General features: G+C 40.1%; 1 protein-coding gene across 25 annotated transcripts in view; it reads right to left on the bottom strand.

The window, feature by feature from the left end:
- Window positions 1–20,588, bottom strand: part of NEB (nebulin) — a 272,007-nt gene that overhangs the window by 166,553 nt on the left and 84,866 nt on the right. For all 25 annotated transcript variants that reach the window (XM_040357978.1, XM_040357987.1, XM_040357983.1 and 22 more), the window contains 9 exons: window positions 19,982–20,089; window positions 17,171–17,482; window positions 15,984–16,190; window positions 15,508–15,612; window positions 14,957–15,064; window positions 14,144–14,455; window positions 12,196–12,402; window positions 11,184–11,288; window positions 5,720–5,827 (listed from right to left, as the gene is read on the bottom strand). In XM_040357978.1, coding sequence (XP_040213912.1) covers window positions 5,720–5,827; window positions 11,184–11,288; window positions 12,196–12,402; window positions 14,144–14,455; window positions 14,957–15,064; window positions 15,508–15,612; window positions 15,984–16,190; window positions 17,171–17,482; window positions 19,982–20,089 — 1,572 coding nt within the window. The remainder of the gene's footprint in view (window positions 1–5,719; window positions 5,828–11,183; window positions 11,289–12,195; window positions 12,403–14,143; window positions 14,456–14,956; window positions 15,065–15,507; window positions 15,613–15,983; window positions 16,191–17,170; window positions 17,483–19,981; window positions 20,090–20,588) is intronic.

Genomic DNA, 20,588 nt, shown 5'->3' with positions numbered 1-20,588 from the left:
CTAAGTTATTATTTTGCAATTATTCTCTTACAGAATGAACAGCCTATTTGCCTTTAGTAAATTAACTACTATAGATTGTCTTTGACAATTATCACCTGAACGGAAAGTCATAAGAAATACAAAATTTTACAGTTCTCACTAGAACAAGATTACAAGGGAAATCTTTCAAGGGGAATATCTGTTTTAATGGCCACTGCCTAAGGAATTCCTCTCCTCACTTTTGAGAGATATCTTCTAACTTTCTGGGTAATAAGTAAAAAGAATAAGTGGCAAGCAGTGAAGGGAAATCTCTCTAAGAGCCGGTTCACACTGGGGCGGCATGACTTCGGGGGTGACTCGGCCAGGCGTCCTGAAGACGACTTCAGAGGCGACTTGCAAAATGACTTCTGTATAGAAGTCAATGCAAGGCGCCCCGAGTCGCCCCCAAAGTCGTACAAGAACCTTTTTCTAAGTCGGAGCGACTTGCGTCGCTCCTATTAGAACGGTTCTATTGAATAGAATGGGACACGACTTGTCAGGCGGCTGAGTCGCCTGACGAGTCACCCCAGTGTGAACCGGCTCTTAAAGGACACAGACATAAACCCTGACAACAATGCTATTACCTATTTTATCCAAAACAAATATGTTTTGGCTTAAAATAAAATGTATCTGTTTTTCTAGGATGGATAAATAATGAGGAATAGAACACCACAAATACTTTCCCGTAGGAAATGCAAATCCAGACCCAAAAACCCAGATGCTTGGTCAAGTGATTAGTAAAAGATTACTTAAAGCGGAGTTCCACCCAAAAATTGAACTTCCACTCTAAAGAAAGGTGACCCTCTGACATGCCACATTTGGCATGTCATTTTTTTGGGGGGGGGGGGCGGAAACCCTCTTTTTAGAGGGTTTCAGCTCCCACTTCCTCCCTTGGTCTCCTCGGCGACCGGAAGTAAGTCACCTCTCCCCCCTCCCTCTCTACAATCATCTGGGACACGTCACAGGTCCCAGATGATTGCTCCGCCAATCACGGTGCACAGCGCGGCTCGCGCATGCGCAGTGCGTGCCCGGCTGTGAAGCCACAGCCGGGCACCCACAGTGACAATTCCGGCGCCACGGAGAGGAGTGGGAGACGAGCGGGGCTTCACTCCCCCGCATCGCTGGACCCTGGGACAGGTAAGTGCCGATTATTAAAAGTCAGCAGCTGCAGTATTTGTAGCTGCTGACTTTGAATATTTTTTTTTAGACGGAACACCCCTTTAAAGAAGGCGATTAGTCATTCTGATTCCTGATCCCTTCTTTATTACATATCATGTGCCTAGGCCTTCACGCATTCTGCCAACTCTAAAGGGGAACCTAGATCAGCATTTTCCTCAGGAAAGATCAATATTGCAGCCATTTTTTTATATGCTTCCTAGCAAGACTATTAATATACTGTATGATTATGTTTAAATTTTGCATACAGATTCACTTTAAGTAAAAACTACAAGTTTGTTTAAATGCAAGGGTTTGGTCTTGATTTACAGCACAATCCCTCACAAGGCCACTTGGTGGTAGTCTTTTACTGCAAAGAAAGAAATCTATTTTCTTAAAGAGGTAATTCAAATAAAAAAGGAATTAACCACTCTTATTAAAATCCACTCATGCCAATCATTTAAAAAACAAGATCGATACAATTCATGGGGAGATCTTCAGTGTCCTGCTTTCTCCTCCAGCTAACATATCAGGTTAAACACCACACTACTTTCCTCGTTTGATCCTGTTACTACCAAGGAAGTTGCAAGGAATTTAGTCTGATAGTGTGCATGCAAGACTGATGAAAGTCACTGCCTTTGAGCACCCACTCCTCCCCAATAAACTCCACTCTCATGGCCTATGCAACTTTTTCCTGATTCTCCTCCTACCTATCCCAGCTCAGCTTCAGTGTCACATACAACTCTATCTCCTTCACTCCTCTTTCTTTTTCTGGTGTACCCCAAGGCTCTGTCCTTGGGCCACTCCTATTCTTTCTCTATATATTTTCCCTGGGTCAGTCGGTAAGCTCTTACGGATTCCAATACCACCTCTACACTGGTAAAACCCAGATCTATCTCTCTACTCACCACCTGCACATACCACAAATGTATTAAAGGACATGTCAATATGAATGTCACATCATTTCCTCAAATTCAATATGTCTAAAGCTGAGATTGCAATATTTCCTCCTTCCCGTTTACCCCCTCATACCTTCACCATTAAGATCTATAGCACAATTACTGGTCCCTCCACCAACACCAGGGTGCTAGGTGTAATCCTCCTCTGACTTCTCCTTCAGGCCCCACATATAATCGCTGGCTAAATCTTGCCACCTTAATCTGTGCAGCATTTTCAGACTTCGCCCCTTCTTAAAGTGGTTGTAAATCCCAGTCATGAAATTTGAACAAAGCAATACAATATGGATGTCACATAATTTCTTCAAATTCAATCTGTCTAAAACTGAGCTTATAATATTTCCCAGTCATGAAATTTAAACAAAGCACATATATCTGTAGTGTTTACTTGTCTCTCTCCAGAGTGTTGTTTCTATCTGGTGCTTTGTTCCTCTGTTATCACCATGAGTCTCTTCTGAGAAGTTTTCTCAACACAAAATTTGTGATGGGGAGGAAGAGAAACACACAACTTGCCTAATCAGAATACAGCTCTGCATGTTACTCTGCCTATGTGGATGGGGGGGTTCCCTTTCCTCCTATCAGCTCTCACACAGTGTATCAGAGCTGTAACTACAGTTCTCCACAACCTCCTCTGCACACCCAGATGCAGAAGGATTTGCTTTATTGCTGAATATCATCTGAGGCTAGTCACTCCACTGGGTGTAGGAGAGGGTTTACAGCCACTTTAAATAACGACACCACAAAACAACTTATTCGCTCCCTGGTTATCTGCCGCCTTGACTGCAACGCCCTCCTCAATAGCCTATCTTTACCCAGGCTATCCCCCTTAAGTCTTTCATGAATGCTGCTGCTAAACTTATATATCTTACTAACCAATTCATGGCTTCTGCCCCACAACATACAAAGCCATCCACAACACTGCCCCCAGCTACAGTATCAACCCCAGCTTCAGATTTCGCCCAAATCGTCCTCTCTGCTCCTCCAAAGACATCTTGCTCTCTAGCTGCCTTGTTACCTCCTCCCTCAGGACTTTTTCAGAACCTCTACCATCCTCTGGAACTCCCTACCCCAGTATGCCAGGTTATCTCCTACCCGCCTTTAGTCGATCTTTGAAAACACATTTATTCAGGGAAGCCTACATCACCTCCACCTAAAACTGTACTTTAGGGCACCTCCATCAGATCAACCCCCACAGCTATTACCTTCAGGGCAGGGCTCTCCTAATCCTTCTGTGTTGAACTGTATTGTAATCATACTGTCTCTCTTTATATTGCAAAGTGCTGCGCAACCTGTTGGCGCTATATAAATCCTGCATATTAATAATTACAACTGCTAAGCTACTCGTACATTAACTGCACATACAGAAAATACAGGACCTTTTTTTCTGTGGTGTAACTATATGGAGACATTGCTTTAGCCAGAAAATTTAAACAGACTCCAGTTTCAGTGATATGGTTGTTGGTATCATGCCATTGTGAGGTAACCAACAGCATGCAAACTGGACATGCACAGTTCAACTATTTATATTGGCACATATGTGACTACAGAATAACCCAATCTATGCATGTGCAGACAGTTTGATATTCCGCATGCCTGTTGTGGATATTTCAGCTAAAGACCATAACAATAATACGACAGTCAAAAGCCAGTAACTCGAAAGGTTAAAATCCAATATTCTTTATTGAAAATGATGTTGGGGTAAAAATCCAGGAACAAAACAATTGACAGGTTTCAGCTTATGCAAGCCTTAGTCATTTGATAATGATTAAGGCATGCATAGGCTGAAACATGTCAACTCTTTGTTCCTGAATTTTTATCCAAACATCATTTGCAATGGATTTTAACCTTTGGAGTTGGCAGTTCTTTTGACTGTCCCAAACTTATGGCATCGATAAGGTATTTAGCCATAAAAAAACTAGGTCTAAACCGGAGTGTGTGTCTCCAGTAATCTAAAACTGCTGACAAAAATGGCAAAGCAATGGAGAGAAATCTAAAGTAATGATACCTTCTAGTTAGCTATATGTAGCTCTATGATAAAGCATACAATCACATAAACAGACATAAATAAATTTCAAGCCAGTATAAATGGTGTGCGCTTAGCCTACTGTCTGTGAGGTCAACACGTTTTGTCAGATATGTGGCATCCTAAGGTCCCAGACAAGAAGAGAGCAAGCTAAATCTGCATTCCCCTACCAGCGGATACATGGGCACAATGAGCAAAAAACAAAAAAAAAAAAAAACACATGCAAGTGGAGGCAGCCAGGAAAATACATTTTAGTAAATAAATTCACAAAGGAAGTGAAGAGATGGAAAGGCAGCACAATAATGTAACTGCTCTGGAAAACTGGTATTTTAATTGGCCTAGGGCGGGGATATGCAATCAGCAGACCTCCAGCTGTTGCAGAACTACAAATCCCATGAGGCATAGCAAGGCTCTGACAGCCACGAGCATGACACCCAGAGGCAGAGGCATGATGGGATTTGTAGTTTTGCAACATCTGGAGGTCCGCTAATTGCATATCCCTGGCCTAGGGGAACAATGAGAACGTGCAGAATATATTCCGGAGTGAGTGGCTAATCCCAGCCCACCAGAAAAACAATATTTTTTGCTCAAATCAGCCTGAATGGAATAGAAAATACGAATATACATAGTAAGTCTAATGGGTGCAGCCATACTGTTCCTCCCAGTAAGGGCAGAGCCAGGAGTCTCATCACATAGGAGGATCATCAATAACTGGCTGCCATTCAAAGGATGTTCTTTGGTTGGCGGGCAGTTTCTGACAGTCTGACAGTCCCCCTATGTTACTGACGGACCCCATATGTGACTCATTATATATATTAGTTTGTCTATTCCATTTGGGCTGATTTGAAAAAAAAAAAAAAATTATCTTCGTAATATAATATGCACCTTCTCATCATTCCCCAAGCGTGAATACAATACTAGTTTCTCAGGACAGTTACCTTATTGTGCATTTCCATTGCTTCATATCCATTGGGAATCAAATAACTAAAATGTATCTTCTTGGCTGCCTCCACTTGCATGTGTTGGGGGGGGGGGGGGGGGTTGGCTCATTGTGCCCCTGTGCCTACTCCAGGGATTGATGGGCAGATGTTTTGTCGTAAACGATGGTAGGAGCATGCAGAGTTAGCTCTTTTCTTGTCTGGGTCCTGAAGAAGCCAAATATTTGGCAATAAGCATTGACCTCACAGATAGTAGGCGCACATCATCTATACTGGATTGAAATGTATATATGTCTGTTTATGTGATTGCATGCTTTATTATAGAGCTACATATAGCTAACTAGAAGGTAGGATGCCTATGTTTCTAATAATTGTAATATTGTATAATAAAGACTACATTTTATTTTACTTTAGATTTGTCTCCAATGCTTTGCTGTTATAATTTGCGGTTTTATGTTAGGGAGATACACACGCCGGTTTAGATTTGGACAAGGTCAAAAGTCTCTCTTTTTGGTGTTTAGAAGGTACTTAACCTCATTTGAAAGAGGATTCAAGAGTGGTGGTGCTGTCAGTTTTTATTATTGTTCTCAAAATTAATAGCTTCTGCATTTATCCAGAGAAAAACTTACATCACTAGCAATATCTCTGGAGGCTTTTGCAGCACGGATGGCGATGGCATCAGCTTTGAGGTCATAGCCTTTTTTCTTAGACTCTTCCATGGCTAGTTTGTATTGTTTCTAAAATTTAAAGGTAAAAAGACATTACACAATGAGAAACAATTATATGCAAAATCAATACAGACTATCAACATCTATCAACACTGGCATGCTATATGAAACACAAAGCAAAAATAAAAGAGGTCACCAGTGGTAAGAAAAAAAAAAAAAACAGGAAAGCTGGCCATTTCTTTGTGTGGTTTGACAAAACATAAGAAGCATAGCTGTCACAAGTTTCACTTTTGCAGAGTTTTTAAAAGTTCTTCCCCCTTCATACTGTATGTTAGGTCTATTCTGCTGAAATGGTTCTATGTGGGAACATACATCTCTCAAGATTAAAAAAAATACTAAAGATAAATAGCTGTAGTTACCTGTATAATCACACACGCTTGTTAAAAAAAAGCAAAAAAAACAAGCAATGGCGATAGTTCTCTAAGAACGGAATTCCACTCACTGGGGAGATTTCCTCCAACTTCCTATTCCATTCCCAAGGTAAAGAGTGAAGAAAAATCTCCCCAGAAAAATACAGACAGCAAAAAAAACTTGGTAGAGGTTCAAAAATGTCTTCATTAATCTTTTCAAAAATGTAATTAAAATGTTTTGGATATACATACACTTAGGCCTCATTCACACTGGCACTCCTGTGTTTAGCTTTTCTAAACACAAGAAAAGTGTATCGGAAGTATATCGACCTTTACATTTCCAAGATCACTTTTTTTATATATATATATATATATGTATATGTATATATATACTGTTATGTTATACTCGTATGCACTGTTATACAAGCTGTACACCCACTACTTTACATTGTAGCAAAGTGTAATTTCTTCAGTGTTGTCACATGCAGGGTGTACTTACTTTTGTGAGACACTGTATATAAATATATTTCATTTTTTTATTAAAATTTTAGCAGATATCATTGAGAGTAAAATGGCGATCATTGCAATTTTCTATGTTTTTTTGAAACGCAATTTTCTTTCAAGTTCTCCAACCCATCAGAAACTCTAACCACTTAACTTCCGGTTTATTTAAAACCAGCAGTAATTGGAGTTTTTGACAAATTGGTGGTTGGACACAACACCAGTAACCGAATAGAGTCCGGTACAGGATATTATGAGCGGAGATTCTTCCTACGCTCCAATACTAGACAACAAAATGGCTGCCTCCGTGGCGGCGACAACTTTTTCCTCGTTAGCCGCTGTGCTGTCAAAACAGCTCAGTCTACCTGTACCGGGCCCTATTCTGTTGTCGGTGTTGTGTCCAACCACCAATTCATCAAAATCTCCAATTACTACGATTTTAAATAAACCGGAAGTGACGTGGTTGGAGTTTCTGATGGGTTGGAGATATTGACAGAACACCGGCTCCTCACTGTGCATTTTCGAGCTTGCGCAGTGCTTTGTGAATGGTCCTGCAGCCACCTGGCATATGTGATGTGTCTAATGAGGCTGCGGGACAGGAGGTGGCTGGGCAAGGGACATCATCTTTGTCTAGGCAAAGCAAAGCGTGTACTTAAAAAAAGAAAATTTTTACATGCTTCCTCAAAAAAAACTGTAACTCAGTTAAAGGCTGCAAGCAGTGAGTGAACCAGCAGGGTCTTGTTTTTTTGGGTAAAGTTTTCGCTTTAAAACATAGATAACTTTGAAAAATTCTTACATGCATTTATATATATTTGAAGTTCCCTCTGAATGCATATAAATACATGTTTGACAGTGCCACTGTGAATGCAGCACTAAATCCCTACTCGTTTTACCACTACATTGTACTCGCACAACAACATGGGACACTTAGGCCCCGTACACACGACCGAGGAACTCGACGTGCCAAAAACATCGAGTTCCTCGTCGAGTTCAGTGTGGAAGCCGCCGAGGAACTCGGCGGGCCGACTTTTGCCATTGAACAACGAGGAAATAGAGAACATGTTCTCTATTTCCTCGCCGAGGTCCTCGTCGGCTTCCTCAGCCGAAAGTGTACACACGGCCGGGTTTCTCGGCAGAATTCAGCTCTGAACCGAGTTTCTGGCTGAATTCTGCCGAGAAACTCGGTCGTGTGTACGGGGCCTTAGGGAGCATAGGTGAGAGCTGTTGTCAGTACTTCCTAACCCTGCTTGCAAAATATGTAATGCATAGCTGAGTGGTGCAAAGAAAAATACTTCTCCTGCTGTGTTCTGCAAACATGGGCAGAACTTCCTAACACCCTTAATTTATCAATTCATTCAACCCTTTATTAAAGAAAAATAAATGGTGATCCTAAAGTCATAATATGATCTGTTTGTTTATATTTAATTTATACATGTGGCTTCAGTCATAACTGAACTGTTGTCCATAAGCAGATTTTGTTATACTTCAGTGATCAGTATTTTTGATGTTCACATATAGACATAAGCTCCGTACACACAACCAGTTTTCTTGGCAGAATTCAGCTTCCGACCGAGTTTCTGGCTGAATTCTGCCGAGAAACCCGGCCGTCTGTACAATTTCGCAGAGGAAGCCGACGAGGAGCTCGACAAGGAAACAGAGAACATGTTCTCTATTTCCTCGTTGTTCTATGGGAGCTCTCGGCCCGCCGAGCTCCTCGGCGGCTTCAGGGCTGAACTGGCCGAGGAACTCGATGTGTTTGGCACGTCGAGTTCCTCGGCCGTGTGTACGGGGCCTAAGGCCCCTTTCACATTGAGATGTATTTCAGGCATTTTAGCGCTAAAAATATCACATAAATAACGCCTGAAATAATCCTGCCCCAGCATTCTCAATGTGAAAGCCAGAGGGAAAAAAATCTCCTGCAAGCAGCATCTTTGGAGCGGTATAGGAGAGGGGTGTTTACCGCTCCTATACCGCTCCTTCTCATTGAAATCAATAGGACACAGCGGTACCCGCGGTTTGAGGGCGGTATTAACCCTTTTTCGGCCGATAGCGGGGGTTAAAACCGCCCCGCCATCGGCCGAATATCGTGGTAAATACAACGGTAAAAATCGCGACGCTATACCGCCACTGCACCTGCCCTGCCCCAGTGTGAAAGGGGCCTAAAGCTATTCTGTGCTTTGCCCATGCAAGGTAAAGCAACCAGTCCACTTTAACGGCAACCCCAGCAGCTGCCTTTTATTTGGCCAGAAGGGTTACAGTCATATCTTTGAGCTTACACAGGGTTTAGGATTCTCCCCCCACACTAATGTGACAGCTCTGAGTACCTAATGGGTGAATCACCAAAAACCCCTATAATGTGGTGCGTCACATGATACCAATATTAGGAAAAAACAGCTACTTGTATTTGTTTCTAATGGCTTAAAGAAGTGGCAGTGCAGCAGCGGTGAGTTAAGCATAAGAAAATGGTTGGTAAGGCTGTCTTTAAAATAAAATGATTGTTTATCCTGCATGAAACAAAACAAAATACATAAAGGAGTGCCAGGCCAAAACCGGATAAAAGAGCCAAAGACAATTTTAATTATTGATCATGCTTATCCTGCATGGCCAAACAATATGAGTACTGATCCCAGGCGAAGTACTGAATGATGCTTATTTTTACAAAATATCTGTTGCTTTATATACAGTACCTCCTATGAGAATTGTGCCTCAGACAATAAACTAGGTTATTAAAAGCTACTTTAATACATATCTAGATTCCAAGTAATATATTTAAAATTCATTTCTACTTTGATCACATTTCTAAGTAATGGTCACTTTTAAGTCAGACCTAGAATTATACTTTTATCTCTTCTTTTTTTTCTACTCAGTAATTTAGCAGGCCTATGTGAAGATTTCTTTTTTCACTTAGATGTTCATTATCCTTCTTTACAGCAAAGTTTGAGCCACTTTCAGCTGTCACCTAATTATTATGTATGTCTTGTTCTTTGATGTTGACTTTAGATACTACTGATAAAAGAGAATATTTTATGATAACAGAAATAAATCCTGCACATAATTCCCAGGCATCTGCTATAATGGATTTAAATTTCATGTTGATTCAATGTGAACAGGAATTGGTATAGAAATAGAAGTTTGCATAATACGCAGAACTTGCAGAAATATATTTTATATATATATGGGGCCAGATCCACAAAGAAATTACGCCGGCGTATCTATTGATACGCCGCGTAATTTCAAAGTTCCCGCTTTGTATCTTTGTTTTGTATCCACAAAACAAGATACGACGGAATGAGGAATCGATCCGACAGGCGTACATCTTAGTAGGCCGTCGGATCGTAGGTGTATATTTACGCTGGCCGCTAGGTGGCGTTTCCGTCGAATTCCGCATTGAGTATGCAAATTAGCTAGATACGGCGATCCACGAACGTACGTCTGGGCCGCGCATTTTTTTACGTCGTTTGCGTTAGGCTTTTTCCGGCGTATAGTTAAAGCTGCTATATGGTGGCGTACTCAATGTTAAGTATGGCCGTCGTTCCCGAGTCGAAATTTGAATTTTTTACGGCGTTTGCGCAAGTCGTTCGCGAATAGGGATTTGCGTAGAATGACGTCACCGGCGTAAGCATTGGTTTGTTCCGGTTTAATTTCGAGCATGCGCACTGGGATACCCCCACTGACGGCGCATGCGCCGTTAAAAAAAACGTTGTTTACGTCGGGTCACGACGTATTTACATAAAACACGCCCCCATCACATCGATTTGAATTGCGCGCCCTTACACCCCCAAACATACACTACGCCGCCGTAACTTACGGCGCACATTCTTTGAGGATTAGAAAAAAAAGTAAGTTACGGCGGCGTAGTGTATCTCGCCGATGTACGTGGATCTGCCCCATAGTATATATAGTATTTATATATGTATATATATATATATATATATATATATATATATATATATAGTATCTCACAAAAGTGAATACACCCCCCTCACATTTTTGAAAATATTTTATTAAATCTTTTCATGTGACAACACTGAAGAAATTACACTTTGCTCTATTTTATTAAGCTATCAAAATGGAAGGTGGAAAGTCTTAAGCTGGCCAAAGATAAATCGAAATTTGGCTGATTCAGTAGGGAGCAGACACATTTCAATCAGTGTTTGGCTGTCCTGTTTGCAAAGTTGGAAAACTTTTTTCAATCAGTGGCTGCAGCCGCTGAACAGTGTCGGGGCCCACTGTCAGAATACAATCCCACCCACTTCTCTGCTTTCTCTACAGGCTATGTGCAGCACAGTGAAGATTTTGCCACTCTTTTACAAGAAAATACTCAGTTTTCAAAACCGTTTGGTGTACAAAATATACATTTGTATCATTTGTGGCTATTAAGATATATATATATATATATATACACATATATATATATATATATATATATATATATATATATATATATATATATAAAACAGATTTTGTGTCCTGAGTTAAGTATAAGTGGTCATGCTTGGGAAATATAGACATACCTCACTAATATTGAAAGCATTGGCTTTAGCCAAAAGCACATCCGGAGTATCTGGCATGACATGGATGGTCCTCTTGTCTTTCTCCCAGGCTTTTGTGTACAGATTCTATTAAGCAAAAGACAAATGTGATTTAAACATAAAAACATACCACCTCAATCTGTAGAAAACTGCAGTATTTTGGAACATCTGTCACACAGAAGAGTTATATATATAGTACAATAATAGAACAGTATATACATATATAATGATGAATAATATAATGAATAATGTATTATAATACAGTGCACAATTCATATGCTTTGATAAAAAGTGTACATTAGGCCAATGGATGAGGAGAGCCTTAATTGTGACCTCTGGAAGCACCAAAGAGCCACATATTATATTCAGTATATTTAATGCTGCAGAAGAGTGTCAGAGACTGCAGACATACTGGGGAAGATGGTCAAAGACTGCAGACATGCTATTGTTGTGGTGACATGCTGCAGGGAGAAGTCAGAGACCAAGGTGAAGAAAGCAATGATAGCGACACACCAACAGTCGTTCTAAGTGGAAAATAAAAGTCCTTTAAATCATATGCAGGATGACTTAGAACAAACACCCAATGTGTTTTGGGAGTTACTCTACATATACAAGAAGTATCATCTGCTTGTGTGAGATTTGGGGTCGAGTTAAATAAAACTGCTAGAGATGACCACCATTCCATCCCCTTTTAAAATGAATGCTTCTACTGTAAGGGTCAACAAAGAGCCACATGAAACCCCTAGACTACAGGCTGGGAAACAGGGCATGAAGCCATAGGCCAACTTGATGACTTAAATAGTTTACTAACTACACATTTTCAAAACTTGGTAATCAATTTAATCCCCATCTGATTTGGCTTTTATGATACGTTTTTATTGGGGAGATTATTACATGTGTCATACACATTCATAATATTCTCATGACTTCTGAAAGTTTTGACTGAGCATTGTATAGAATATACTGTCATTCCCATGCAATAAAGAACACTTACCTTGTTTATGGTCTGAGCATTGTTTTTGGCCAGTACCATCTCCATGGAGTCGGGTATACTGGTAAACTTGAGTGTGTCTGGGTGTTGGCGGTAGGTCTTCTCGCTGAGGATTGACATAGCTTTCTTGTTTTTCTCAGCTTCCTGAGATCCATAGGGTACCCATCCAACGCCTCTCATGCACTCATTGTAGTCTGACTTGTAAACATTCTGGTAAAAGACAGGGACATATGTCAACATACTATGCATAATCAACAAAATCATACCCACAAACATATTTAGTTTATTATCCAGAGGAAATTACTCTAGAAACGAAAAAGCTCACAATGTGAAAACCCACCTATATATACAGTATTGGAACTAAATTGACCATTTAGGTTAAGGAGATTGTTAGCAATGTTCTATTTAATATTCTTGCTCAATGTTCTATTAATGGTATTATAAAAATTAAGAGGTTAATTTATACAGAAGTAAACACTTTCCATTTACTTACAAAAGAGGGCTGTACAATGATTTCCACATGACAGTGGAGGGTTATTTGAAGCCTTGGCCCTTATACAGATTAGTGGTGCTGGGACAATAAGACTGTTTAGTGAGACTCATGCCACGTACACACGATCAGGCTTTTGCCCGGCCAAATCACATCGGAATTCCGACGGAATTCCATCGGAAAAATATAGAACATGTTCTATATCTAAAGTCCGATGGAATTCATCGGAATTTCCGATGAAAAAACTCTGATGGGGCTACACACGATTGGAAAATCCAAAGAAAAAAGTCTGTCTGACTTTTTCCATCGGAATTTCCGATTGTGTTTACTGGACATTACTCTCACCTGGATAATTCCTTTAGGAATATGCTGAAACTTTTTTTATTTAATTCTCTATCAATGTCAATATTTGATCTCTTAAACTAACATAGTTACATAGTTAGTCAGGTTGAAAAAAGACTCCAACTATAAAAAAATAAATAAAAAAAAATACCGTACAATCCCATATACCCAATTCTATACCCACAGTTGATCCAGAGGAAGGAAAAAAAACACAGCAGAGCATGCTCCAATTTGCTACAGCAAGGGAAAAAAATTCCTTCCTGATCCCCCGAGAGGCAATCGGATTTTCCCCGGATCAACTTTACCTATAAATCTTAGTACCCAGTTATATTATGTGCATTTAGGAAAGTATCCAGGCCTTTCTTAAAGCAATCTACTGAGCTGGCCAGAACCACCTCTGGAGGGAGTCTATTCCACATTTTCACAGCCCTTACCGTGAAGAAACCTTTCCATATTTGGAGATGAAATCTATTTTCTTCTAGACATAAAGAGTGCCTCCTTGTCCTCTGTGTTGACCATATAGTAAATAACTCAACACCAAGTTCATTATATGGACCCCTTATATATTTGTTCATGTTAATCATATCCCCCCCTTAATCTCCTCTTCTCAAGAGTGACTAAAATTCAGTATCTCTAATCTTTCCTCATAGCTGAGTTCCCTAATGCCTCATATCAGTTTGATTGCCCATCTCTGAACTCTCTCCAGTTCCCCAATATCCTTTTTGAGAACTGGTGCCCAAAACTGAACTGCATATTCCAGATGAGATCTTACTAATGTTTCGAACATTTGAATGATATATATATATAGATATATATATCTATATATATCTATAGATATATAGATATATATATATATATATATATATACACATACATACATACATATATATATATATATATATATATATATATATATATATATATATATATATATATATATTTATACTACGCTTTAAAAGGTAGAATTTCAAATGCAAGCCATCCTATGAAGCCACAAAATAACACTATAACATGAGAGGTCATATACAGTAGGCAATCCACATAGAGTAGGCTTTAGAAAATTACTAATTGAACTACCCATTCCTTCCTTATGTTCAACACTCAGCTGTGTACACTTACATCGCTCTGTATCTGCATCCTGTTTCTGGAAAGTGCAAGTGGCATAGCATCAGGCAAGAGGTTGTAGTTGTGGATGAGACGTTTGTAGTTAATATTAGATGCCACGTTCTGAGACAGTTTGGCAGCAGTCACGCTGAACATGTCTACGGGAGTGTGGAATTTGGTCTTGGACTTTTCATAGTCCTTCTTATATTCACGATCAGATTGCATCTTTGCCACATGCATAAAATGCACCAGTTTGGGGTCATCCTGCAGGCTCTTAAATCCGATGTGCTTTCCTCTGGTTTGTTCATAGGCTTTCTTGTATTTGTACTGTAATTTGGGGGTCAGAAACATACAAATTGATTAGTTATGACATATCATTTCATAAAGGAGTTTACAAAATGGGCCAGTTTGTTGAACAGAACTTATTTTAAAGGGATGTTGGATACTTTCCTTCTAGTCATCATCCTAATAAACTATTATCTGTTCATTTGAAATTGTTATGTGGTTTTTGTTCGACATTTTTAATGTTCTTTCAGTATTAAAAAAAAATCAATCCACTATAGCCAACTGCATATTGGATTATAGTCACGAATTTATATCACAATTCTAATTCTTTCCTTATAGTCACCATCCCTTCAAATATTATCTGGTAATTTAACATTTGGTGGCCTATGATTATCGTTAGAAGTATGTAATACCTTCTCAGTATATCAAGGCCCAATCCTCAACAGTCAATAGCATAATAGTTGAGATTTCCCTCATCCTTACCACACACGCCTTAAATAATTTCTAGAAAACATTTATTTGGCGAAAATGAGAGAAACCTACATCGCTGGCAATGTCCCTTGACGCTCTGGCAGCCTTTATGGATATGGCATCTGGCTTTAAATCATAGCCCTTCTTCTTGGCATCTTCCCAAGCTTGTCTGTACATTTTCTGAAAGTAAAATAATGGGTAATTAACAGTGGAAAATAGGCAAAATGTCATGAAGCCACCAGAATAAAACCTAGTCGTTTCTCAAAGGCAGGAGGATAAACTGTCAGGTTTGAAGGGGGTGCAACTACTTTAAGCCTTATCAAGTCTACAGTATGTACTGTTAGTCACAATTAAAATAGTATGTGCACATAGCAAACATATATGAGCAATGAGTCATTAATACAAGCACAAATTGCACCCTGAACAACTGTGGTGTAAAATATAAAAACAGGTTCACTGTTTTTAAAATGGTCATCATATAAGTCATAGATATTAACTTGCCATATGCCATTTGATACCAATCACCATATAAAATGTTCCTTTTAATTTTTGCCATAAATGTATTAACTACAAACTTTTTTTTAAATGTTATCTATATCAATTAATAACTGATTTTAACTTACGTCACTTGTGTTAACTTGGTTGACTTTAGACAGAAGAATTTCAGGAGTATCTGGCATCACATGGATTTTGGTCTTGTCTTTATCCCAGGCTTTTGTATAAAGTCTCTGAAAAAAAAAATTGCACACTATGAAGCATTATTACCTTTCCATGTGATCACACGATTGGGAACCACACTGAACACTGGTTCTCAATTACTAGCCTGAAATGTGAAGCTATCAGTCACCGCACTAGGAGCGTACATAGGCAAGAGCTCCTAGTTCTCTGGTAGAATGGAAAGTGTGGGTGTCTGGAGTTTATGTGGCCTGTGCTAAACTTTGTGAGAAGTAAAAGACATCTGAGAAGTTATTTTCTAAATAAATGTGCTACCTTCTGGCAACTAACTTTAAACATGTAAAATTACAATGTCATATTTACAAGCAAAAAAATATATAAAATATTATTTTCTATTTTAAATAAAATAAGTAGTTAACTGTACCTTATTCATAGTTACTGCATTATTCTTTGCAAGTACTTGATCCATGGCATCATTTGGAATGGAAAATTTCCATTGATCTGGATTTTGTCTGTACTTCTTTTCGCTGAAGATGTTACTGGCTTTCTTTGCTTTTTCAACATCTAAGGATCCAATTGGAACCCATCCGACACCTTTTAGCCAGTTATTGAAATCTGTCTTATATTGGTTCTATAAAATAATGTGAGAATAATAAGGAAAGAAAAGCATACCTTAATGTGTAAACATAAGATCAAAACTTTGAAAGGGAGGGGGGTTAACCCAACATAAATCCATCAAGGACATTTAGAACTGTAGACCAAGAGGTTAAAAGGGAACCTAATAAATATATTGTATCACCAGTGCATACTCTTTTTTAACTTTTCATCAATAAATAGAATGCTCCGTAAGGAGCTTCTGTCATCACATTTGCTAGAAGGAATGGTCTTTTCTGTGAGGGATTGTGAGCTCACATGAGCATCTAAACAACAAAACTAGAGCTTATTCAATGCAACAATGGTCCACAGGTTTTTTTTGATTCTGGGCTTTAAATGCTGGGTTACATACAAAAGCCTGGATTGGTGCTGGTTAAATGCCGGATATACTCTGAATCAAGCCTCGTACACACGACCGGTTTTCTCGGCAAAAAACAGCAAGAAAACTGCTTCTTGCCGAGAAAACCGTTCGTGTGTACGAGGCTTTCATGTTTCTCGTCAGGAAATCTGGCCAGAATCTCGACGAGAAGAAAAGAGAACCTGCTCTCTTTTTTCTCGTCGAGATTCTTGTCGGCCTGTTTCCCGACGGGAAACCCGAGAGTGTGTATACTTAAGTGTCGCCGTGGAAACCCACGCATGCTCAAAATGACTTTGACGCATGCGCCGTAGCTTCTATGGCATAGGTAGGGTGAAGCAAGATGGCGGCGACGGCATCGAATATGACGAGCGCATGCTCGTCTTACGCAATGACGTCACCGCGTTCTTGCCTTTCAAGAGAACCGCGGTTCTTTTGAAAGGTCAGTGTGTACACTCGGGCAGCAAGAGATTCTTGCCAAGAATCTCGTCAGGAAAAGCGACAGGTTTTTCCTGACGAGATTCTTGTCCGTGTGTACAGGGCCTAAAACATATACTTGTTTGACTTTCCTGTAAAAAAAGCACCATGGAACCTTTACTTACATCGCTCTGGATGTTCATCATGTTTCTGGAGAGTTGTAAATTCATAGCATCAGGCAGAAGGGTGTATGCATGGATCAGCTGCTTGTAGTTCGTATTGGAGGACACTTCCTGAGCTTTCTTAGCAGCAGTGACACTGAACATATCAATTGGAGTGTGATACTTCGTCTTGCTTTTCTCATAGTCCTTCTTATATTCACGATCAGATTGGATTTTGGCCACGTGCATGTAGTGGACCAATTTAGGGTCATCCTGTAGGCTGCGGAATCCCACGTGCTTACCCTTGGCTTTTTCATAGGCTTGTTTATATTTGTACTGGTGGAAACCAAGAAAGAGATGAATATTATGTTTAGAGGTCTGCAACGCCAAATATCTCTTTAGAAAAACCCTATTATTTAGTTTTCTTTTCTCTAAAGTAACTGTATTTTAACATGCTTTTTTACATTTTATGTTTTTCTCTATAAGTGACCATTTATTTATCTTTCTGTTAGCACAGGCTGAGAAATAGGAGGGAGAGTAAGGATGTCTTCAGGACCCTGATTATACCAGGATCTGGGCCAGCTGAGCTGTTTATTTAGATTTAATTTCAGACAGTAAGGCTGCATTCACACCAGGGCATTTTTTAATCGCTGGCAGATTCGCAGTGATTCTGCCTACAATTTAAAAATGCTCCGCTAAAATGACAAATCACACAACGTAAATTTCAGATGCCATTTGTTTAACCACTTCGTTACCGGGCCTATTTTGGCACTGTTCTCCTTTATGTAAAAATCACAATTTTTTTGCTAGAAAATTAATCAGAACCCCCAAACATTATATATTTTTTTTTTAGCAGACACCCTAGGGAATAAAATGGCGGTCATTGCAACTTTTTTTCTCGCACGGTATTTGCGCAATAATTTTTCAAACGCCTTTTTTTAGGGAAAAAAACAGTTTCATGAATTAAAAAATAACAAAACAGTAAAGTTAGCCCAATTTTTTTGTATAATGTGAAAGACGACGTTACGCCGAGTAAATAGATACCTAACATGTCACGCTTTAAAATTGCGCACACTCATGGAATGGCGCCAAACTTCGGTACTTAAAAATCTCCATAGGCGACGCTTTAAATTTTTTTACAGGTTACTATTTTTGAGTTACAGAGTAGCTCTAGTGATAGAATTGTTGCACACACTCTAACGCACGCGATGATACCTCACATGTGGGGTTTGACCGGTGTTTACATATGTGGGCGATCTTGCATGCGCGTTCGCTTCTGCACGCGAGCGACCGGGACAGGGGCGTTTTAAATTTTTTTTTTTATTATTTTTTTTTTTTACTTCATTTTTTTATTTTTACACTTTTTTTGACATTTTTTTTTTTTGATCACTTTTATTCCTATTACAAGGAATGTACACATCCCTTGTAATAGGAATCACTGTGACAGGTCCTCTTTATGGAGAGATGTGGGGTCAATAAGACCCCACATCTCTCCTACAGGCTTACAAGCATGAAATCGGTGAAAAACATTTCACTGATTACATGCCGACAGCCGCGATTGCGGCTTTGTTTACTTCCGGGTACCGGGCGTGACGTCATAACGTCGCGCCCGGCCCTCCGACAGTCATAGAGATGACTGTGACCGTCTGGTCACCAGTCATCTCTATGGTTCAGCAACGCGCGCCGGCCGATTCGTTCTCCGGGCCCCCGATGGCACGGGAGAGCCCGGAGAAGCACCGGATGGCGGCGGGAGGGGGGGGACGTCCCCTCCCGCTGCCTAGAAGAATGATCGAGCGGCGAAACCGCCGCTTTGATCATTCTTCTGGTGCACAGAATCGCCGGCTGAAGACAGAGATATCTGAATGATGCCTGCAGCTGCAGGCATCATTCAGATATCACCACTCAAAGTCCAGGACGTCCCAGGACGTCCTACGGATCTGAAGTGGTTAAATGGCACCTAAAAACGCGGTGCAGTTCTGTGACATTTGTCACACAATCATGCTGAAATCCCTGCAAACCGCATTGCGCGAAGCTTGGCACCCAAAAGAAGCTGCCGGAGGGAGGGAGAGCAGGAGGAGCCAGCAGCACTGCAGGGGGAGAAACAAGAGGATCAGTATCTGCAATAAGGCAGTACAGCCGGTCCTCCTGCTCGGCAGGTGCCCGAACACCCCTTTTGAATTAATAGTACACAGGCCTATGTACAGGAGGACAGGCTGTACTGCCTTGTCATTAGCCCTGGTGCACAGGGTGATTAGGGTGTGCCCCCTGTGCACGCCTTTGGACCCTGAAAGCAATTTTTCCTGATGTTACAAAATACTCTCATAAGACAAAGTAAGAAAATGCATAAGCCCACACATTACAACAGGGGGTTTTAGATCCTGAATGCCGACTTCTGTTAAAACTGCTGTTAAAACAGTGAGGTTCCTCTGGGCTGCATGCAGTCCTCCCCACTCACAAAGGCTTAATCCTCCATGTGCAACAAATCTCCAGAAACGGCTTCACTCCACTGCCTCGCCAGTCACAACTCTGACGTCCTCAAGTAAAATGCAGGGTAAGTAGTTCTGCAATGTATGGGAGGACAGCATGAAGTGTCTGACAGCAGAGGAGAGAGCCAGCTACAGGGTGAGTAAAACAAGGTAAGTATTTGTACTTATCCCTTTCCCTCCTAGCAAAAGCAGCATTTATCCCCTTGCAGTGCAGAAGACATATTTTCAAGTACTGCAGTACTAACTTATGGCACAGTACAAGTAAGTCTTAAAAATGACGTGGAGTGGGGTACAATGATAGATCAGACAAAGACTGATCTGCATGAGAAAAATCATGAAACATACTCACATCACTGGCAATGTTTCGTGATGCCTTAGCAGCAAGAATTGAAATGGAATCAGGTTTGAGGTCATATCCTTTAGCCAGGTGCTTGATCCAGTCAGCTTTATAATAAGACTGAAATATAGGGAAAAAAAGCAAACTTAATAAGTAATGCAGAACCTTTTATTGATCTAATAAGGGTAGATGTTAATGTAATTTTAAATGTAATTCTTTGAAAATCTTCACCTTTCATTAAGTTAATACCTGCCGATTTTGCAATGAAGATCCTTGTTCAGACTCTTCCTGTTATAGAGTGACAATGCTCTGTCCCTGTCTCCCAAATTTGTCCCTATGTTGTTACCCTGCCACACAAGATTCCAATAGAGACTACAAGTGACTGTTTCAGCACACATTACACATGTATGGTCCCCTGTTGGTACCATCAGGAAACCTGCCCTGAGAAATGACATGGAGCCATCTATGTAGTACATGTAGATAGGAAGTGACTGCAATGTAGCTGGAGAATATTAGCAGTAGTGAGATGCAACAAAGGATGAAAAAACATGTGGAATCAGTATTTCAGTTTTATTGGAAAGTCAACTACAGTCTGCCTATGTAAACAGGGCACCTAGCC

This window comes from Rana temporaria, chromosome 6, assembly GCF_905171775.1.
Source record: "Rana temporaria chromosome 6, aRanTem1.1, whole genome shotgun sequence".
Classification (NCBI taxonomy): Eukaryota; Metazoa; Chordata; class Amphibia; order Anura; family Ranidae; genus Rana; species Rana temporaria.
Note: the sequence above shows the minus strand (reverse complement) of the source record. Positions and strands in the feature narration are given on the sequence as shown.